The sequence below is a fragment of the Bacillus rossius genome, chromosome 10 (genome assembly GCF_032445375.1).
Source record: "Bacillus rossius redtenbacheri isolate Brsri chromosome 10, Brsri_v3, whole genome shotgun sequence".
NCBI classification, from domain to species: domain Eukaryota; kingdom Metazoa; phylum Arthropoda; class Insecta; order Phasmatodea; family Bacillidae; genus Bacillus; species Bacillus rossius.
Window position 1 is genome coordinate 53,758,237 of NC_086337.1, and position 24,016 is coordinate 53,782,252.

Consider the following 24,016-nt stretch of genomic DNA (forward strand, 5'->3'; position numbering starts at 1 on the left):
CTGTCCGGAATGGGAAGCCTTCATTTCACAGACGAGAGAGCCACACCCGAAGTTCCCCGAAGTTCCCCGAAGTTCATGCTCGCTTCCCCCCCCCCCCCCCCCCCCTCCGTTCTATCTCATTGTATAAACCGGTGTGGCATTAAATTTTGTGGTCGATTAGGATAGGTTAGCTACACATTATAAATACTTTAAAACATTGTGGATGGTTGGTTATATGAGGTAAGTATAGCTACATTAAAAATACTATAAAATCATTTTATGGTTGCTTAGCAAATAACTTTTTAATATGTAGCTATCCAGGGCTAGGAAACCGTTTACATGATTTCACAGTATCTTTAATGTAGCTACCTTAACCAAATCAACCGTTCACAATGTTTTAAAGTATTTATAATGTAGCTAACCTAACCTAAGAGTTTATAGGGTAATTTAAAACTCACTTGTAATTTATGCTTTTACTATATTTATTGCATACTAATTATCTGTTATATGTTCTGTTTCACTTTTAATAATACTTTCAGTAGTTTCATATGCTGTAATTAATAACTTATAAGTAAAATGTAATTGTATATTTTGTGTTTTTTTTAATGTGTGAAATTGTATATTTTGTGTTTTGTTTTTGTGAACCTTTATATATATATTTTTTTTCCTATATGTACTTGACATGTATCATACGCCATAAATGGGGTCAAAGGATATTAAATAAATAAACAAATAAATAAAAATAAAATAAATGACCATTAGTTATCATGAGTTACAATGAACAAAAAAAACCGAAGATGCACGATAGGGCGTTTGGCTCTTTCGTCTGTGAAAAGAAGGCTTCCCCTACCGGAATTCGGTGGGAGTGAGTTCGTGAATGCGACGGGAATGTGTAAGCACGTGGCCGCCATCTGCGGTGCATGGGCGAACCAAAGTTCACAAAGCTAGTATTAACTGTTAAAGTGAATTTTAACAAGATGGGCAGCATTTTAATAAAAATTACTTGTCGAAACTCATGTTCTAAGCCAGGGTTTAGTTGTTTTTTTTTTGACGTGATAACGTCTTATAATTCGATGAACGCCAGCTGCACTCACGAAAAATTGTCACGTTCCGCCTGAGCCGAGCGTGCAAGAACCGGCCAACCACCGTTGCGAGAAAATATTCTATAATATCAAACAAGTTAAGGCGGGCTTTTTAATTAATTGTTCGTGATTATATTTAAACAAATTATTTAAATTAAATTTGCAAAAACTGTAAATAATTCTTGAAAATTAAAAGGTATGCAATTTTTCATCAATGTTTTCTTATGACGTTATCACGAAAAATTATCGTCCGTAAACCGACTTTACAGACAACCCCCTTTCTTTACAGTGTGAATAGTCAAAGTTACCCGATTAAACATTTTTGCCGCATAAGAAGTACAAAGATCCCCCCATCCCCCTCAAAAATGTATATCATGTTTTATTTTATTTTGTATTGTTATCAATAGTAGGGTTATTTATGATTGCGAAGCAAACCTTTTTAGTTACAGCATCTAATAATTCGGTGAAGAGTGGGGATTGAAATTCTTTTGAAAAATGCTTGTAACTCGAAAACGACTCTTCTTGATTTATGTTTTTTTTTTAATTCAGAGCCGCGATATATACATATCATGTTCTCGGATTAACGTTCAGTTATGGGACATTGCATATAAATGATTAATTATTCACTTTTAACAAACAAGCACTTTATTGTAGTGCACTTGTTTTTAATTGGAACATATTCGACATACGCAAAACTTATTACTTATTAAACTAAACTTATTACGTCACTAAAATGGCTACGAGTTTAGTAGTCTCTCGCGTAAATACTGATTTGTGAGCTGATATGTTGAAGCACTTTTTATATGCCCCAGCCTCGCAATTGCGTTAAGAAAATAAGTGTGGATACTTATGCAAAAAGAGGAAAAAAATCAGTTGTCCAAACCGCAAAATCCACATCAAAACTACGTGACTTAATTCTCTGTACCTACTTGAAAAAATCAGGATGCAGTTTGAATTTTTTTTAAATAGCTACAAACGAAATCACACTTTTTTAAAGTTACTTTAAAACTGAATATTTTTTAATAATTAATTATTCCATGCTACCAAAAGTTTCAAAAATTGCACACAATCTATCAGGGGAGGAAATATTTATCTTAGTAACTCAACTCATGGCTGTTTTTTTTTCTAACGCCGCCACAATGTCAAAGCTGAGGTATATGCATTCTAAACTGTAGGAACGCACACAGCCAGTGAATGTTAACTCTCGTTTTGCCTGCATTTTTCGCACTCCGCCATTAAAATATCATAGCTGATGTCCTTCCTTGAGTTCTTCATAAGTAACGAAAAGAAATACATTAGCGAATAAATATCTTCATGCTGTTTCGTGCACTCAAACACAAACACACACACACACGTGCAGAGGGAGAAAATAAAAAATGTATAGTCGGAACTGAAATTTGTTCTGAAATGCTACACACACAAAAAAATATTTCTAGAAATATTGTTGCGTGTTCGAAAACTCACACGTGATAAAAAAAGAGTAGGAACTTAAATCAATTCGAATAAGTGCTAAAGATTTTTCACACCACTACACAAGACCAAGCTGAAGAAGTCTGAAATTATTTATGTACGAAGAAGAAGAAAAGTCTGAAGAAACATTTCCCTACTAGGAATGTTTGAATGAATGTATTCTTACTTGCTATCAAACTTTGGCATGATCAGAAGAGGGAAAAAAGTAATGTAAATTAAGTCTCATGTCAAGGCTGCAATAACTGTTATTTCACACGCGACCAAAAAAGTCAAAGCTACAGTGTGATGCTTCAGATAGCTTTGAAGAAAAATGTTTGAAGAAATATTCTTGCGTGCACTCAAACTCACATCGTCAAATGCAAATGTTAAAGGGTCAGTTTCCTAACTTACTTTGCATACATCGTTTTGTATTTTTTTTCTGGTGATTTTAATGGAATAAATAATATAAATATAGCTGATAGTTTATAAATGATTTTATCACTTCAATAATTGTTATTCAATGTAATTGATAACTTCAAAGGCCAGTTTATATTTCAAACTTAACATGAAATCATTTAATACAAAATATAAATTGGCCCTACTATTCTCAAAACTACTTGAAAAAAATTATTAAATTGATAAAATTCAATTATAAACCCTATTTTAACTATGAATTTATTAGAAACTGCGAACAAAAACACGTATCTATAATAGTTTTATGGATTGATAACAGTTTGATACTTCGTTATTACTTTTATCTGAAGGTTATCTATAAAATTGCATTTGTTGTTCTGTCACAAATATTTCAAACAGATGTCAACATAGGGTAATATAATGGGTGTGAAAAATCGGACGAGTGATAATGACTACGAAGAATTTTTACACCCACTATATCACAATAAGTGGATACATGTCGGGGGATATTTGTGTCGAAACAACAACTGCAAGGGAGGTGGAAGCCTTCTTTTCACAGACGAGAGAGCCAAAACCCGAAGTTCCCCGAAGTTCATGCTTTTTTACCCGTATCTTTAGTGTAGCTAACCTAACCAAATCAACCGTCCACAATGTTTTAAAGTATTTGTAATGTAGCTAACCTAACCTAATTGACCATTAATATCATTTTATCAACACCGCCATATTTATTTACAATGAAGGGAAAAAAAACCGGAAGATGCACGATCGGAAGTTTGGCTGTATCGTCTGTGAAAAGAAGGCTTCCCCAAGGGAGGTATATCAAGTTGAGATAAATTTGTTAAATGAAAGGAATGACGTGTGAGGTTGGGGACGTGAAGATGGAGCGCCGTCCAAGCACAAAGCAGAATGAAGCTAGGTGTGCTCACAACGTCACACGGCGGAGGGGCGCGCGCATGTGTGTCCACTCACGGTTCCGGCTTCTGCCTCCTGGAGAAGAAGAAACTGGCGAGCAGATCGCGGGCGTTGGGCATGGCTGGCCTCTGACCCGGGACCTCGCCCCCTTCAGTTAGTCCCCGTGCCGGCCTGCCGTGTGGCGCTGCGGCGGGTCCAATGACAGGCTGTGACCACCGGGTAGGGGGGGGGGGATATCCCGTCTCTGACTTCCCCCAGTCCTCCTGTGCCGTGTCCACCTCCCGTCAGCTTCAAACATTCATGTTCCAGGTGTGTCATTACAACAGCCGTGTTTCTTCCGAACCGCACTGGTCATCGGGGCCGGATCCATTATTCACGATATTAAAACTAGCTTCAACCCGCGACCTCGCGTGGAATATAGGTCACAATTAAAGAGTAACTCGAAAACGGTTTTATGTAACCGCGTGCGCGAGTACTTGCTTTGTTGTTTTACTAGCTTTTGCAGCGCCGCCTACGCAACATGGCGACTCCTGAGGGTAGAGCGTTTTGAGTTCCGCAGTTTTGCGAAGGGTGAATCTGTAATTTCAGTTCAAAAGTAAGTTTTAGTTTAAAGTTTTATTTTGTCGGAAGTCCCTGACCGTTGATTTGGTCGTAATGGTCGAGACGACAGAGCTCTTTTTCGCTGGCCTCTTAAGTTCACCTGACATAACGCCAAGCGATTTTTTTTCTTTTTATTTTGGGGCTTTATAAAAGATTCGCCAGAGTTGAGACAAGGAATTGAAGAGGCTGTTGCTTCCATTACTCCGGACGTGTTAACCGAAGAGTGGGAAGAATTGGACTTTAGGTTGGATGTGTGCCGTGTAACTAAAGGTGCACATATTAACCTTTGGAAGAAAAACTGGGTTAGTTTACCGTCAATTTTAATGTTTGTTTTGTTGTAAATAGTCTTAATTAAACTTCTATAACATACCATTGAAACTGCATACATTATTTTATGGATATCCTGTAGTTTTAGAGCTATGTATGCAAGCGGAAACTATGAAACTCGTTATGAATGTTATTCCAATACATATCGTGCGATATTCCATCAGTTTCACTGGGTTAGATTTTTGCGTGATAGTGTAACAAAATAAACAGACAACGAAAAAAAAATGTTTTTGCCTCTTTCATAATTTCTTCTTGCCAAATCTACCACAGGCCAGACTCCGTTACTATTCATTTCACTTTCAGATACTGACTTCTAGATTGCGTTGTGTGACTGCTGGAGCCAAACAGCCAGTCTCTGGCTGAATGCGAGAGCAGAGGCCACAACGGAGCACTCGCCTCGCGCCAGGGCGTGCCGGGTTCGAATCCCGGTCGGTGCGGAAACAGAAGGTAGTCGCGCCGTGGGAAACGAGGCGGACGTTGCCTAAGGGGCCGGTGCCTCGTCTCACGTCTTCCGCTCCTGAGGATCACGCAACTACAGGCCGTGAAGATGAAAACTGATCAGTCAACTATTGTTCAGATTTGAGTTTCCCCCTCCCCCCCCCCCACACCAAAAAAAAATACGATGAATAAATGAGCGTGCGAGTGATATAATATCGTGATATAAATATTTATTTTAATTTCATTTCATCATTTTTTTAAGTGTAATGAACTATCTATGTGTTGTATAATGTGAATTATTTATATAATATCGTTTGTTGGTTTATAATAATATAAATAATTCTCTGAATAAGATTACCAATAAACTCTGAGTTATTTATTCCTTAGTAAGGCCACTCACTTGAGTGTAGACTCTTTGATTAGTTTGAATTGTTTCTGGGCGCCACTCTTATATAATACATAAGAGAAAAAAAAATAAAATAATATAACACTTCAGATCTAGAATTGATATGAGAGTGATCACCTGCAGTTTAGGGTTAATAGACAAACACATATACACTGTGGATTAATAACAGAATAAAATACAATTAAATAAATAATTTTTAATCAGACAAAATTATAGATACTTATTGGTTTGACCAGTGGTATACTATTATGTTTTTAACCAAACAGGATATATGTTGCACACATGATAAAATACCACAAAAGTTCATAAATTCAAATTACCGTGTCTGTTGCTCTCACTTTAGATCAAATTTAGTGTTTTAAAATATAGTTTATTACCGTCGTCATTTAATTTAAATTTAGTGTACCTCGGCTGAATTCAGTATATAAGTATGGTAGAACATCACGAGAAACTCCGTCTCGTTTCACCTCTGGGTAGGAACTAAGAAAGTGTAGGTCAGAATAGTAATTGGCTTATAAATCGTTTATCTGGGTTGTACTTTACTCGGTTCAGCACAAAAATCAATGTTTATATAAATGTTGGCAGGATCAAATACGTTTATGCAGAAATACGGTCCGTTCAAAATAGCCTTATGAGTCAATTTTACTCACGTTAATTTCACTCCTAATTACACACCATATAGGATGTGCCCTATATAAATTACTTATAATTATGTTTGTACGGCGATTTAAAACATCCCTTCAACTGGATGATCTGATTAGCTCGAAGAATTTTCAGATTTTAATGGGATTGATACCCAGGCTGTCTAGCCGACGCCGTCATTATTCCCAACTTTTTTTCTTAACTTCAACAATCACGCTTAACTTAAGCAACCTGGCCTCTCATTGGCCGACACACAAAGATCGTTGACTTAATTAATACATCAAAACAAAATACAGACATTCAACAACACATCTGAAAACACTAAAATGTCTCAAATTTAAAATGTGAATTTTCAACAATGAAAATTCTTTTATGCAAATTCCGTGCAAAAAGTTCAATTTGCCGTTAACGTCAATTGTCTCCTAGAGGGTTCTTGCTAATTGAGGCCTCTAAGTCACTTGGGCTACGCTATAGAGTTTAGCACTCGTAGATACGTCCAACGGACAACAATATAACATAGACATGAAAATGTAAACAAATAATAATAATAAATTTAAAATGTTATTTATAATAAAAACAAAACACTTTCTGTGCACGGGACAGTCATGTAACAGCACAGTAACTTCTTTGGGCGCGACGAGAATAGACTTTCAAGGCCGAATTTTACGTGAAACGCTGTTTGTGAAACGTTTCTGACGCTAAAAGGACAGAGAATAGGTACTCGGCCAAAGAGATACAAAGAGAGCTCTATGACATAAACGTTGCTGGGCTCTTTTTCTTTCTCCTCTTTGGGCGATAATTTATACACTCTCTCTCTCTCTCTCTCTATATATATATATATATATATATATATATATATATATATATATATATATATATATATCTTCTGTTTAACCCCTTACGATAAACATAAGAGTCTAGGTTTGAATTGCCAAAGAAGTTTCACGTCTATTACGTGTACTGATTGACAAGCGCTCTTTTTTTTATTTATTAAAGACAATATGTTATATGAATCATAAGTGTATTGTTGTAATTTGTTTTTATGCAGATTCATGTTTGATTGCTTATATATTACTTATTATAGGTAGTTCGTGTTCAAATAAAGTCAGATAACTGAAGTACTTGCGCCGAGTGCTGGTTCTTCACGGGGGGGGGGGGGGGGTGGAGGGGTGGAGGTGGGGAGAGCGAGGTTCAAGGGGGGAGGGAGGAGGGTTACTGCAGTGGTCAAGCCTTGCATGACCCTTGAACCTCGCGTGTGGGTCCTTGGGGGAGTTGGGGGGGGGGGGGGGCTGGCCGACACTCTGGGGGTTAGTCCCTCCCCCCCTGCACAGCCGCACCAGGGACTTCGTGCTTCTTCGCGATTACCGTGGGGCCCGTCTCGTTATAGCCGCTGCCTTGGAGCACCCTCCCTCTGGCCTTTTCCCCTTGCGACAAGGGTGCAATGAAAATACATGTTCAATACTCGCCAGACATGTGTAAACATCTAACCACGGTAACTATCAAAATTCATGAGTTCTCATGTTTAAGATAAATTTGCAATACGAAAACTCGGGACACGAGATTAAATGTAGAAATATATATATTTTTTAAATAATGCCGAGCGTGATAAATCTGTGCGAATTGTGTCTTCAACTACATTTCTTGGCGCGAATCGCACGTAGTTTCCGCACCCGCCGCTAGAATTCGCTGCCAACCACCGTGCGAGAAAATCATCTATAATATCAAACAGGTTAAGGCGGGCTTTTTAACTAATTGTTCGTGATTATATTTAAACAAATTATTTTAATTAAATTTGCAAAAACTGTAAATAATATTTGAAAATTAAAAAGTATGCAATATTTCATCAATGTTTTCTTATGACGTCGTTGCGTAAAGTTATCGTCCGTAAACCGACTTTACAGACAACCCCCCTTTTTTTTTCCATACAGTATAGTTTTGGCGTGATTATGTTTGTCACAGTCGTGATTTCGCAAGCGGACCAGCGGGCATTTTGAGAGAGGAGCCTGTTCATCCCAGGCCTCGGGGATCTGCCCCCGCGCCGACCACCAGGCGCGTTCAGGCGCGGTCTCCGCGGTGTTCTGGGCGCTACAACATGGCGCCGGCGAGGCCAAGGCAGTGGCTTGGACCACCGAGAAGTGTGGGAAGCCTAAGATGTCCATCAAGTTCTGTCCCTGCCCGAACACGCCCGAATATTCACCTTCGGCCAACCTCGGGATTTTTTATATATATATTTATATTTCTCTGTTTATTTTAATGTAGCTATACTTATCTAACTAACCGTCCACGGTGTTTTAAAGTGTTTGAATGTAGCTAACCCAACCGACCACTTTTAATATTTGAATTCATTTTTTCCTGCGCAAAAATAAAACAAATGCCGAGGTTGGCCGAAGGTGAATATTCAAGCGTGTTCGGGCAGGGAAGGAGCTTGATGGACATCTTGGGCTTCTCGAGAAGTGTCCGGCGCCGCTGCTCGCCCCGCCGACACGACGCGCCAAGGCCGTGTGGTTCGGAGAGCGGTAACACGCGGGCCCATCAGACCCATTAGACCGCCGAGGTGCACGCCACGTCATCGACCAGTCAGCGTCCGCCCGACTGCGCCGTGTAGCAGCTCGCCCGGGCAGGGGAAGCCTTCATTGTAGATGGCTCCAGCCTATCCCACGAGGGGCAGCCTTCTTTTCACAGACGAGAGAGCCAAACGTCCCGATCGTGCATCTTCGTTTCTTTTTTTGTAGATTAGGTTAGCTACATTATAAATACTTTAAAACATTTGTGGACAGTTGATTTGGTTAGGATAGCTACATTAAAGAGACTGTGAAATCATGTAAACTGTTTCCTAGCCCTGGATAGCTATCATATTAAAAAGTTATTTGCTAAGCAACCATAAAATGATTTTACAGTATTTTTAATGTAGCTATACTTACCTAACATAACCAACCGTCCACAATGTTTTAAAGTATTTATAATGTGGCTAACCTATCCTAATCGACCGCAAAATTTAATGCCACACCGGTTTGTACAATGAGATAGAACGGGGGAAAAAAAAAAGCGGGGAACTTAGGGTGTGGCTCTCTCGTCTGTGAAATGTAGGCTTCCCCGAGTCCGCCTGGGGGTAGCTCTGATCACCCTCGCGTCAGGGTCGTAGACACGGGGGTGCAACTGGGGGTAGCTCTGATCACCCTCGCGTCAGGGTCGTAGACACGGGGGTGCGACTGGGGGTAGCTCTGATCACCCTCGCGTCAGGGTCGTAGACACGGGGGTGCGACTAGGGGTAGCTCTGATCACCCTCGCGTCAGGGTCGTAGACACGGGGGTGCGACTGGGGATAGCTCTGATCACCCTCGCGTCAGGGTCGTAGACACGGGGGTGCAACTGGGGGTAGCTCTGATCACCCTCGCGTCAGGGTCGTAGACACGGGGGTGCGACTGGGGGTAGCTCTGATCACCCTCGCGTCAGGGTCGTAGACACGGGGGTGCGACTGGGGGTAGCTCTGATCACCCTCGCGTCAGGGTCGTAGACACGGGGGTGCGACTGGGGGTAGCTCTGATCACCCTCGCGTCAGGGTCGTAGACACGGGGGTGCGACTGGGGGTAGCTCTGATCGCCCTCGCGTCAGGGTCGTAGACACGGGGGTGCGACTGGGGGTAGCTCTGATCACCCTCGCGTCAGGGTCGTAGACACGGGGGTGCGACTGGGGGTAGCTCTGATCACCCTCGCGTCAGGGTCGTAGACACGGGGGTGCGACTGGGGGTAGTTTAGTTTCCACTCACGTGGCGCACAGAAGAAACAATTCTGCACTTTCACCACAAGAGATACATTCCAACTTTGTACAACACATGGATATGGTCTTTTTCGCATACAAGAAATACTTTTTTTTTCTAGATGGTACTGAGTATTTCTTACGAAAATTGGCGCATAACTGGGTATTTTAATTGATACTTCATTCAAGCTAAAGAAATTTTAATTTTTTTTTAAATTAACCACGGATAAAAATACTCATATATTCAATAATTGGACTTTATTTTGTTTTATTGTGCCTATTAATGTGTGCAGTTAATACTGAACAGTTATTCAGGAAACGGAACTGGGACGATACAAAGCATAAATGCTCGGGTAAGAATCCCGACTCCAGTATTACTGCGAACGCTGTTTTTAGCGATGCAATTGTTTTCACGTGAATGTATTAATATCTGTAAATTTCACATGAGTATTTGTTCTATTTACAAAAATTGGTTGTCTGTAAAGTAGTTTTACGGACGATAGTTTAACGTGACAACGTCATAACAAAACACTGATGAAATGATTGCATAATTTTATGAATAAAATTGAATCATATTTATTTTAATAAAATAATAAATACTTGAAATTATACTAGTAATCAGATTTTTAAAATGCAAGAATAATTAACCTTTATTGCCGAAATTGTTGTCGTAATAAGCAATGAAAACCACATTAACTTTTCACTTCACTTTATAAACAGTCGAGTGGAAGAGAGATAGATGCGGCGCAAGCGTACAATGAGCGTGACGGGACACAGTGTAACGGAACAATGTGTGTAACGGGAAACTTTTTTGTGCGTGCAGCCGGCGTTCATCGATTTATTAGACGTTGTCACGTAAAAAATAAATTTACAGTGTGACAACACATTGGCCTGTTTGACGCTTGTTGCTTGATGCGTAAATCTCTCTCATTTGCTTGTGTGTGCGGGACTGAGTTCGATGCTAGGCTGCTGAAGAACCAGTTATGTCTCAACAAAAAAAAAACACCTGGGTGTATTCATGATTCCAGGCCGTTTTTCGTGAAGCTATTCGATATGAGGAAGGACTGTAAATATTCTCGTCAATGCATAGGTATCTAATAAAGGATCAAAATGTTATCTCATTAAGAAATTTTATATTTATGCTTCTAATTTATGAAGAAAATAGTTTGCGCAGTATTCGACGATCTTAGTTTCTAACGTGAAATCACAAAAATCATCTCTGAGAATTGAAAAAAAAAAAAAAAAAAAAAATCTTAAATATGTCAACTCTGAAAAAAAAATTCCCTTCTACGTGCCTGTTTCCACTTCTTAGAAAGAAACACACAAGTGAGTAGGAATACGGCGTGCACGAAGATTAAGTCGTCTCGAACTAAGAATCACGTTCTTTTTTAATGCGAGGAACATTCTTCTTTGAAATGTCAGTCAGTTTACCGTAGTTTACAACAGTGTTGTTGGAAATCACGGAAAAGTTGTGCACTGAAGATTTAAATTATTGCCTGTGTTTCCGTGAACGCATTCAATTCGAATTCGGGAGGCATTCATCGCCGATCAGTGTGATTGCAATTCCGTGTTATCCCCGCGCGTCACGAAGATATCGAACCGGCTTTTATCCTCTCTCGGTTCTTGCCGCGTGCACAGACTTCCTTCCTTCCGGTGCCAGACTAAAATAGACGCCTGCCTGTTGCTTCAGAAATCGTGTCGCGGTGACGTCAGAAATTACTCTCTATCCGCGCCAACAGAGCTGCTAATAACTCCAGTCCATCCGTATGAGATAGTCCAAATAAACACCAATATGTGCTGCGAACTTTAAACCTGCTTGATAAACGCAAGCGCCGGTTTATTGGTTGGATCATGAACGGCAGGTTTATAAACTATAATAAAAAAAACAATAACGCAAGCAGTGTTACCACCATTCATATTTAGAGTGAAGTGTTCCGATTATGCATAGACGGCGAAAATGTCGTTTTTATTACTTGTATTACATACATCACGTTTTCACGGTTAAACTCTTGCGCAGTGAAATAAAAGAACACTTTTAAATCAAATCATTAACAATTTCAGATGTTTTAGTTAAAAAAATATAAATAAATATATATATATATATATATATATATATATATATATATATATATATATATATACCACTGATACACGCTTATTAGCAATTAGAAATTTGTGCTGATTACATTGCAAGGTAAAATTAATGTGATGTAGTCTTCTGAAACAGTTTGGAAGGGTTTAAATTTATGTTTCCTTCCTTTTATTAAGGAAGGGGCCATAACACATTTGTGCTAATATGTAAATTACCTAAGGGGGAGAGATAGGAACCGAAACTTTACTTGGTTTCAAAAATTTGTAGGCCATTATTGCAAATTTCTATCCTAAAAGTTTCAACAATCGAGTTCATTTAAACGTGGTACCTATAATTTACTGGAATCCTTGAAGATAATAGTGACTTCATGCTACAAATAGTTTCTCCTGTGAAGTATTATTTTTTTTTCTTTTCAGAATGACCAAGCCTGCAATAATACTGTCAATATATAATAGGTCATCACTAGTATCCCATCACTGATAATTACGCAGCATGGAATACCAAAAGTAAACGTGCGCTCACTTTATTTTTACACTACATGACTCAGATAGTTAAGGTCAATGAAATAGACGCCCTTAAAATGCGACCAAAAATAAAGTTTTTTCCGAGGGATGTTATTCGTTCAAGCAGTCGTTACGTCACATGCCTGCGTTCGATCAACGGCACCTTCGTGATACTGGCGTGGAGCTTAAACTTTGATTTTTGGAAACCGCTGGGCGTCGCTTGACTTATTCATTCGCAGCGGCGGACAATGCATGGTTGGCGACCCTGAAAACAGAGTAGCGCTGGAGCTACCTATACGCGGAAGACATGACCTCGGCAGCAAATTATACGTCCGAAAATAAACTCTCTCGTGAATTATTTTTTTCATGCTGATGCGCTAACTTCGCATTTTAAAATATTCAAGCTTTTTTGTTTCTCCGGGAATCGCTTCTTTATTTCCATAACCACGGTATTATCTATGCGTATCTATACACAAACGCACTCCTAAGTGCGATTCACTCTCTGCCCTAATAAATTCTAGATGAGCTAGAAACTTGAAATTTTGCGATTCGAAACGGATGGAAAATTTAAAAAAAAAATGAGAAATCTTTTAACCCCCGGAAAAATAATTAAGCAGGAGACTTACTGTTGTGTTTCTACATGTATGTATGAACACATTTCATAGCAAAACCTTTCACGAAACCTTTACGTTTGAGCTTTATTTCCAACATAGATGAATGAAATTGATACAATTTATCTGGTTTTTTTTTTTTTTTTTTGCAAAACTCCGCAATCCCGAAGTCAACACTGATAACCTCTGAAGTTTACTAGGTCAATTGTTATTCGTATCTATCCTATAACCATTCCCCAATACATTGTACTTTTAACATGTAATCATATAAATAAAACAATATGTACTGATTCTGGAAACTTGGTTTGTGAAAACAACAATTTATGGGTACAAATTTCATCACCTTAGTTAATATTATCCATTTATTGTACATTATTTTATTTTTGACCCTTGTCACGAATCTCGAATTCGAGATAGTTGGAACTAGTCCCATCACTAGGGGGCATGCATATTTCACGAAATGCTTCCGTGACACTGTATCACTATCACTGTCAGTGTTCCGTGACTGGATGAGTTTCTTTCAGGTGCGTGTCGATTGTTACAACACCGCCACAGTAATTCAGTGCGGAAGCAAACGCCTCCTGAGTGGCTAGGTCAAACAAGGCAACAATGGCTTCTCTCGCAGACGGCCGCCAATTGCAGGGAAGAAACCGCTGGCTCGGCGTTCAGGTTTTTTTTTCGCGAAAACTGCCTGGCCCTACCCATCTCTAATTTTAACAAACTCTTAGTTTCATTTTGATTAATCCACTTTACCAAAAACCTTTAGCTTGTTTATAACTCTCTAGAAAAAAACAGCTAAAATGCATGTACACAGGTTGAGTCATAACTCTCAATACAAATGGTGGGAACAGTTTCGTTTTCAGCAAGATGAACTAATTGAAAAAGAGACGCGACTAACGAAGAAAGAGAGCGGATGACATTGTTTGGTTGGCCAAGGGTGAGGCACGTACTTCCGACACACTGCTGACGGCAGATATAACCCGTGGCGGAGCAATGCCAAAAGCGCGGGCAAGCAGGTCTGTAACGGATGAAGGCACGTGAACGCGGGTGCTGTGAGCGACGGTCAGTTGTGTGAACGGACACCGAGCATGCCCGAGAATGTTCCTGGTTTCGTTAGTTCCGTCCTTTTTCTCGGGAGAGGGAAATTATTACGTCAAGGGCGAGGTGAAGAAAACAAAATGTTAGGTACTGTATGAATAGCAATTCACACTGGTTGTCGGGACTGTAAAAGACAAGGTGCGGAGAAACTCATGGTGAGATGAGGGGGGTTTGGCGTGACGGGATTTCTGGTCTTTTTTTCACGTGTAAAATCTTATCTCTCGGTATACGGCATTCGGTGGGGCGGATAGCAAACTGTTTTTAAGTGAATTTTAACAAGATGGGTAGTATTTTAATAAAGTTCTTGTCGAAACTCATGTTCAAAACCAAGGTTTAGTAATTTTTTTTTTTCAAGACTTTTTCGCTTTTATCGGGGCTGTTTCACATTATAGTTCAATATCCTGCGAATCGAGCGATTCCGATAGTCGACGCAGATGCACCAGGCAGCGAATTCTAGCGGCGGGTGCGGGAACTACGTGTTATTCGCGTCCGGAAACGTGGTTGAAAAAACACGGAACTCGCGTACATCTATCACGCTCGGCATTATGTCAAATAATTCTACGTTGAACATCTTGCCCCGAGTTAAGTATCGGAAGTGCATTCGCAAACACGAGAACACACGAACGTGCAAGTTACCGATGTCAGATGTTACACATCTCTGGCGAGTGCCTACCTAAAGACTCGCGCACTTTTTTTTGACGTGATAACGTCCTATAAATCGATGAACGCCGGCTGCACGCACGAAAATATTGTCACGTTCCGCCCGAGCCGAGCGTGCAAGAACCGGCCAACCACCGTGCGAGGAAAATCTTCTATAATATCAAACAGGTTAAGGTGGGCTGTTAACTAATTGCTCGTGATTATATTTAAAACAAATTATTTAAATTAAAATTTGCAAAAAACTGTTAAATAATATTTGAAAATTAAAAAATATGTATGCAATTTGTCATCGATGTTTTCTTATGACGTTATCACGTGAAATTATCGTCCGTAAACCGACTTTTACAGACAACCCCCTTTCTTTATTGAAGGAAACTTTGACGCGATGGTCTTGAGACTCGTGACCGGCCATGTCAATGCACCATCACGCGAACCAGACGAGACACGCGTGGTCGGACGGGGCCACTCACCTCCTGGGCAGCAAGGGCAGGTGGTTGCCGAACAGCCAGAGCCTCCGCTCACCCAGCCATCCTTCCATGGGGTCCCGCACCGGCCCGACTGTCCGCCCGCACGCCCGCCTTCCCCCTCACCCCATCCCCCTACACATCCGGCCCTACCCCCTCCCCCAGCCACCGGGGGCGGCATCGACCCATCGACCCACGCCCGCGGTCGCGTGCCGCGCCGCCAACAATCGATACCTCCGACACGATCAGCGCTCGAGGCGAGCACGCAGTAAGTAAAGGCTCGGTGCGCCACGGCTTTCAGGGGGGAGCCTTCTTTTCACAGACGAGACAGCCAAAACCCGAAGTTCCCCGAAGTTCGTGCTTTTTTCCCCGTATTTTTAATGTAGCTATCCTAACCAAATCAACCGTCCACAATGTTTCAAAGTATTTATAATGTAGCTAACCTAACCTAATTGACCATTAGTATCCTTTTATCAACACCGCCATATTTATTTACAATGAACAAAAAAAAACCGAAGATGCACGATCGGGAGTTTGTCTCTCTCGTCTGTGAAAAGAAGGCTTCCCGGCTTTCAGGCGTGTCCTCGCGTGTGTAAGGGACATCAGGATAGGTGTGGAAGGGGGGGGGGGGATGCCTAAACAATCAAAACATTCCCACCAAACAACAGGCATGCCGCAGCTTAACTCCGAATTGAATCGGAAATTTTAATAAATTGCTTTTTTTTTTAACTTTCATCCTTTATAAAACTAATGTAAGGTTTCTTAGGTTATTATATATTTATTTCTCAGTTATTATAACATTTATATATGTTTTACATTAGTCAAAATATCGAATGTAACTCGAAGTGACTAGATGGCACTCACATACAAGCTTGCTTTCGTGAGTGCTAAATTTCCTGGTTAATTAAGTGAATATTGTTAACAAAGTGTAACAAAAAGGGGAGGGGGAATCAATTATTATTATTATTATTATTATTATTATTATTATTATTATTATTATTATATATCTCCACCCGCATGCGACACTCCCGAGCTTCCATATTCGCTACTGTCCAGGAGAGATGCGCCCCTATCAGAGGCGTAGCACAGGATTTTATTTCTGGGATGGTTGGAAGCGAACAGTGATACATTTTTTTTTACGTGTAGCATCTTAACTCTCTATACACAGCATTTGGTAGGAGTTATTTCGCAAATGGAACGGAAGTCAACGTGAGACATGTTGCTGTCATCTGTGGTGGATGGCTCAAACCAAAGTTCACAACTATTTCAATGAATTTTAACATGATAGGCATTATTTTAATAAAATTCCTTGTCGAAAATCAGGTCCAAAGACAGGTTTTGTATTTTTTTTTTTATTTTTTTTTTTTACTCATAACTAGAAATATTGGTAACTTTGAAAATATGTTAATGCTGGCATTCAAATAAAGATACCTATAGTTATTATTAAAAGTAAGAGAGAGTGCAGCAATACAGCATTCATCGTACTGTAGAGACTCATGAAATTGTTACATTTATTTGACTTTATGTCTTGGTGAACTTTTCACTGTTAAATTTTAAATGTTGAATCTGTTCAATAAGGTTAACACATGTTTGTAGGAAGTATTTGCAGAATAATTTAAGTCGTTTGGACAAAAATAAATGTACAAAACTAGTCCTAATGTCAAAGTATGTAATTATTTTTAAATGTTTTGGGTTAATTTCACACTCGGCATTATTTTAAAGAATTTTCTTCATTAAAATTTTGTGTCTGAATTTTTATTGCAAGTGTATTGTTGCGACACGAGAACACATGAATTTGCTTGGTACAAAGGTTAGATGTTACACATCTCAGGTGACTACTGGAACAAATGTGGGCAAGTTTTGCAGTACTCGCACACATTTTTTTTTTAATTTGGTTTCTAATGCACAGTATTTGAAGTGCAACCACAGAAACAATTTTATATATATATATATATATATATATATATATATATATATATATACACACACATATATATACACACACACACACACACATACATATATATGTGTGTGTGTGTTTGTGTACACACACACATGAATATATACACATGCACACACACATACCTCTATTCCACTATGTTAAAGAAAGATGGCTACCAAAATCTTCACTACCTCCTTCAATAAATGTAAATAACACAGAGCACAAACTAAATTATAATTATAATTTTAAAATAACGTGCACCAAATTTTAAAAAAAAAATTTATTTTTCAGAAATACTGTCACAAAAACTGACATCAGACAAGTTTTACCGTCCTTATACAACATATATTTTACAGGTATGTAGTACAAACCTATTTACACTCCATTCACAGTATGTACTTCTGAAAGGTCTAGAAACAATCATCATCAACATCAGTTCCCCGTTTACAAAGAAACTACTTTTAAATGTAAGTTCCTCCTGCAAGAGTCTTCAAACACATGCTAATATGTTATATTCTCACTTCTGGTGCTGTCCTATTAAGGAAACCTTCACCTACATCTCAGCTGTCGGAATCTCACATTACTGTCAAATGTCTAACCTCCATTGTGAGGTCGATTAAGTCTCGAATAACTTTACTTTATGAGGTGCTTTAGCTTCAGTCCTGGTTAAGAGATGGTTGTTTGTGGTGTTTTGCTTATTCTCATGTGTACCAACAGGAAGTTTCATGTTGCAAATTTCATCATTACAATTTTAAGGTTTGTGAAGAGAGGCAGTGAAGAAAAATATAAGTTAAATTAATTTTAACAACTCTGGATTCTCTGATTTGAATCTCCTTTCTGAACGGGCGTCACCAACGCTAAAAATGTTACTGTTTTGAAGCATTCTGTATTTGCATGTCTGTTGTCCATGGTTTGCTGCTAAATAACGTGAACACTTGAAAAATGTACTAGAAGTCTAACAAAAAAAAACATGTCTCCAATGTATAAAACAATATTTCTATTAATAAATGATTTGGGTTGAGGAAGAGGAGAATGGTGGCTGGTTCCCGATTTGGAAAGCATGAGATGGGAGGGGGGGGGGGGGCAGAGGGGGCAAAATTCCTGTGGCCCAGACACCAGGGGGGCACTTTTTTTATACTTGGATCCTTGAGAGGATGGTAATTACAAGTCTTTTGTAGATAGGACTTATAGGAAACCCTAAGTAATGCGATGCGTAAAGATCACATTTAAAGTTATGGCCTCAGTGACGTTTACAGTCTTTAAGATTATTTTTTTTTTACATGTGGGGTTTAAAACATTGTATATAATTCATAGAGAGGGGATACGACAAAATTATTTGCTCACGGGACTTTTGTTTCTCGCTACAGCCTTACGTCTCAGCTAACCCGTCAGCCTGAAAGTGGAGACTTATCACTGAAGTACGCAACAAAAAGGAGGGAAAAGACACCACTGCGTGCACCCAAGCCATGAGGAACACAATGGACAGCCCTGAGCTAGTGAGCTACGGCATGTGGTCAACTCTTGGTGCACAGTGCAATGTAAATTTTCTGTAAAGAAGTAGGAAAGTGTGATTATTTACGGTGAAGTCTTCTTTACGTCCAGGTTGGCCACTGCATGTGTGAGAAAATGTGCATCATGCTGCGAACAGAAACTATATGAAGATTTTTATAATGTAAGTAACAAATACCTCCTGCAAAACTAAAAATAAATTTCAAGCGGACCTTCTTTGAAAGGGTAGGTGTACAATCTTTGCTGATTCCATCTCAAAATAAAAAATAAATAAAAAAAAAGATATTACAAACACAATAAATAATGTATCTTCTCATAATGTTCAAAGTGATATATTATGTAGGAATCTGTAATGTGCCATATTGTAGAACTGATATGTGATGCATGTTTCATTTATCCTTTACACGTAGTCTGTATTTTTTTTTTACTTGGGAATGTTGTAGAGACTGTATAATTTCAGGAGTACGAATGGTGCGTTATTTAGTCAGAGCATATTTTTTTTTTGGTAAACTCAGCGGTCATACTGATTGCTAACTACTTGGGTTGAAAGTTCATCAGTCTGTATGTACAGTTTTATACAAAGAGAAAATTACGAAGAACAAGAGGATGAGAGCTACAACATAATTTCTGATTAAAGTACTACCAACTTACTAATTAAAGAGAAATTAGAGATTTCAAATAGAAACATTAATCTCAGATGCACACCTTCCAGGTATGCTGAGAAATATAACTTCAGGAAATCTAACAACTTTTTTTTTTCCATGAAGAACTGAAGTTTTAAAAATAATGGAATATCTAACGCACATTATCTATCTCTGTTATATTTTGTAGTCTCTTTCCTCAGACATTTTCTGCTTGCATTTTTGCTGTTGTCATCATTATATCATATTGGCAGTTAGATTATTTATTATTCTCATTATTTTAAGGAATAGCATAAAGCTAAATTAAGTAGACCTTTAATTAATATTAATTATTAATATTACCAACATATTTAACAAAAAAATATATAAAAATAAACAGTAAGAGTAACTATGGCTTTTAACTGCACAAATGCAAGATATACTATCTATACAACTTTAATTTACTTTTTTACTAATGTTCTCAAAACTATCACACTTACAAAAGAGTAGTACCTTCAACATTTTGTAGAAAAAACATTTATCCTAACAAGATTATATTTACATGGGTTTATGGTAAGTACAATAAAAAATACTGTTCTTGATATCTAAAATTCAGTTCACAAGTTGATATATATAAAAATAAATTATTTGTAAATTTGTAGACACAAACAAGTGGTTTACATTTCTACGTAAAAATGGTTAACTGATCTCTGCCGAGAAAGTGATAATTTCTTCTCAGTCCTGGAAGTGCCACAGTAACTTTACGGGAGTGGGCATACCACTGCCACACAACTGGACGGACAAAATTTCTATGCATTATCTGCAGGCGGTGGAGTGGTTTTCGTGGCCGCGGACGAACCATTCAAGGCAACTGGTTCGTTCTCAGAGGTCTGCAACAAAAATCGCGAAGCGTGAAAAAACGCGAGGAAGGAGCTGGCGAGACAACGTGACACCAGTAAGGCTAGCGCTAGTTAGCTGCGACACTATGAATGCATCGTACCCATAGTCTCTTGCTGGATTTCTACCTTGTAAGAGGGATTGTCGTACGCCGACTGGCTCTTTCGGGTGCCCGTTATCGCGGCTTTCGTCTGCCCGTATTTCCGCACCAGAATCAAGAGCAGGATCAGGGCCGCCACCACGGCTAGGGCCGCGATAATCGCGACTCCGACGAGAGCTCCGTAGTAGTCACCGTGCTCCGGGAGCGACTTTGGCTCACTCTCCAGCTTACCTGCGCAGACAGTCAACACTGTGACTGATCACTACACCAAAACACGACCACCTCAGTGGAATACACACGCTTAAATCCCTATAAATATGCTATCGCAAGACAACTCACAAAGAATGGAGAGGGAACATCACAACCCTTTCTAATAATCAAAATATTCACTAAACAAACAAATCGAAATCATTCATTCACTCCTGCTTACACTCCTTTATTCAATTCATCCATTCACCCACTACAGCATTATTTGTGTTTCACGTGCATTCCTGTAACATTATAATGTTTCTGTAAATTGACTTTACATGTATGTGCATGAAATGTACATGAAATATTGTGTGGGCTGTTGTCAGATACATATGCAACCTGTAAATTCTAAAACTATTTTTTTTTTTTTTTTTAAATGAACTGAAACTAATCATTCCAAGCTGATGAGTTGGTATAATCACTGGAATGTTTTAATCATCTATGAGAACAGAGTGTAATTTAATCTAGAAGTACCTAAACTACATATGCGTAAGCAGTACAGACCTTGTGTGGATTTAACATCAGGAGCTGAGCCTGGTTTGGTCATAAAATCCTGGACATTACTTTTCTTTATCTTCCCATTCGTTAAGTACACTTCGAGCCACAGGCGATACCTGTCAACAAATGAAACAAAAACAATTCTTGTAACCACAATGTGACAATATTTATTTTTTTTTAGCTTGCATATAATTTCATTTTTTAAAACATTTAAATTTTAATTTTCAGGTTATGTAAAAACATTTTTTTTATATATATTTTGATTTAATAGCTTCATCTTAATTCTGCTCAGAGAGAAGCAATTATTTTTATGGTGTTACTAATTTTAAATACTATGTTTTTTATTGATTTGAGTTGGATTCAACCAAGAGTTTAATCAAGGGGCTATTGGGGGGGGATATATATCCCCCCCCCCCTTTTCATAAATTCTAAAAAGTCTGTAAATATATCTCATAACCACCAACAAATGGAAATAATTAGAAAGCAAATGGCGGGGAAAGTAGTTCTTTTTCCCTCACCTTACACATGCCTGAATTTAAATTCTGCATACACTATTGGTTTCTACTGTATTACTTAATTTTTTAGGCCCATTATGTTACTGCAGTATCAAAATGCAGCATAAATGAAAGCAAGTATCTTCTAATGGCACTTGGCTTTTTACTGCAGTTGAAGCCAGCACTTTTTGAACTGACAATTGAGAATTTTATGATATTCACATTAGCGAAGGGTGGTATTCAAAGTTGAGAAAGAAACATTTAAGCATCAGAAATTTACACACCAGCTCTTTGATTTTTACTACATACACTAACTGAAATATTTGTTGGATTATTATTGTTCTTTATAATCTAAAATTACAAAAAAAAAAATGTGTAAAAATGCAATATTTACAGTAAGGTATAGAATCCATTTCCCCCTTTCTTTCTTTCTATCTCTCTCTCTTTCTTCTAGTACAGTCAGAATATGTGAGAGCTGAGTTTCAGCGTAAGAAGCAGACAACAGACAATGGATTGTGGCATTTAAGAGTGAAGTGAAGAAATTTCAAAAATTTAGTGTCTTTGTTTGAAATCTATTAATGTTAAAATTAACATATTTAGTTTCTCTGTATAAATAAATAGTCATTTTACCCTTTATTAAAGTAGGGGAATCAACAGTTCCTTTGACCCCATGGTTATTCGCCTCTGGATTGTTATTATGTTCAGGGAAATACACGGGGGAGGGGGGGGGGAAGGTTGATTGGGAGGGGGCGGATATATCCCCCAGAAATCCTAAGAAGTCTATCATTCCCACCAACTAAAGGAAAGTATTTGAAATAAAACAAAATATAAAGAGGTTCTATTCTACCCCCTCCCCCCGGTCTATAAATTTCTCTTCTTTTTTTCCCCTCAAATTATTATTATTTATTTGTTAAAAATAAGCAAATTCTGGAAACAGTGACACAATTATGTTTCTCACTTTTAAGTATGATGATTATATGGAAAAATTTTTAGGTGAACATTATAGACAAAATTCCTGTTGCAGTTTTACAATAAGTACAAATAATTTTTTTAGCAATGTAAACTATCTATAAAATATTTTAATTTAAATTTTAGTAGCAGACACGTACATCATATTGTATTTTTAAATTGCATTGAATTTATTTTTCCTCTACCAAAACTCATAAGTTATCATTTGACTTGATGCTTAGAGTTTGCATCCATAAAATTCCTGGAAAGTTTTTTATTTTTTAGTTTGATCATTAAAAAAAAACGTTAAGTCACGCTTGCACGTGCGAAGATGTTTTTTTTCCCTTGCCTGGTGCCGGGCTTCAAGTCCTGGATCAGGGTCTTGGGCTGCGAGTCCCTCTTGGCGATCTTGAAGCTGCTGAAGTCCTCCTTGCCCGAGTCGCTCTGGTAGATGGCGCGGAAGATGTTGACGTACTTGTCCTCCGGGTAGGGCACGCCGCTCCACGTCAGCTCCACGGACATGGACTTGATGTGGTGCACCTCCAGCTTCACGTCGAACTTGTACAGGTCTGCGGCACGAGGTTCAGGGGCGCGTCAGGCCCCCCACAGGAGGGCGGCGTCCGGCACAACCGTCACATAATTTACTGACGTGATAACGCCTTACAAAACCGATGAACGCCGGCAGCACGCACGGAAAAAACATGACTCATTGTCACGTTCCGCCTGAGCCGAGCATGCAAGAACCGGACAAACACCCTACAAGAAAATCTTCTATAATATCAAACAGGTTAGGGCGGGCTTTTTAAAAGCAGCAATTTAAAAAAAAATTTGATTTTTTTTGTCAAATTAACTCATTTCAAATTATCAATTTATTGACATTGATTTAATTTCAGTTTATTTCTATAACTAATTGTTCTTGATTATGTTTAAACAAATTTTTTAAATTAAATTTGCAAAAACTGTACATAATATTTGAAAATTAAAAAGTATGGAATTTTCCTTCAATGTTTTCTTATGACGTTATCATGTAAAATTATCGTCCGTAAACTGACTTTACAGACAACCCCCCACCCCCCCCCCCCCAAACCCTTTTTTAAATTAGTTCTTCAAAGTTAAATTGATATCACGCTAAATTCTCAGAACGTCAATATTCACACACAGAAATTTAAGTGATTACTTTGCTTAAGTAAAATAAATAATAGTTTAAAAAACCTAAAAAACACGCTTTATATAGAAAACCAAACTAAAAAATAGAAAATAAATTTTAATAAATTTGAATTAAGAATAGTGTTAATTTTTTTATAAATATAAATTAATAATAGTGTAA

General features: G+C 38.4%; 2 protein-coding genes across 3 annotated transcripts in view; both read right to left on the reverse strand.

Annotated features, from left to right (window-relative positions):
- LOC134536154 (cyclin-dependent kinase-like 1) overlaps positions 1 to 15,573 on the reverse strand; it is a 36,750-nt gene extending 21,177 nt beyond the window's left edge. The window contains exon 1 of one of the 2 annotated variants that reach the window (XM_063375772.1): positions 15,439 to 15,573. In XM_063375772.1, the coding sequence (XP_063231842.1) occupies positions 15,439 to 15,506 (68 nt within the window). In that variant the 5' untranslated portion in view covers positions 15,507 to 15,573. The remainder of the gene's footprint in view (positions 1 to 15,438) is intronic. The other variant, XM_063375773.1, reaches the window with a different exon arrangement.
- Positions 15,574 to 17,642: 2,069 nt separating this feature from the next.
- Positions 17,643 to 24,016, reverse strand: part of LOC134536349 (putative epidermal cell surface receptor) — a 98,255-nt gene continuing 91,881 nt past the window's right edge. The window contains exons 14-17 of the mRNA XM_063376102.1: positions 23,039 to 23,258; positions 21,254 to 21,363; positions 20,504 to 20,731; positions 17,643 to 20,393 (exon numbers count right to left, since the gene is read on the reverse strand). Coding sequence (XP_063232172.1) covers positions 20,386 to 20,393; positions 20,504 to 20,731; positions 21,254 to 21,363; positions 23,039 to 23,258 — 566 coding nt within the window. The 3' untranslated portion in view covers positions 17,643 to 20,385. The remainder of the gene's footprint in view (positions 20,394 to 20,503; positions 20,732 to 21,253; positions 21,364 to 23,038; positions 23,259 to 24,016) is intronic.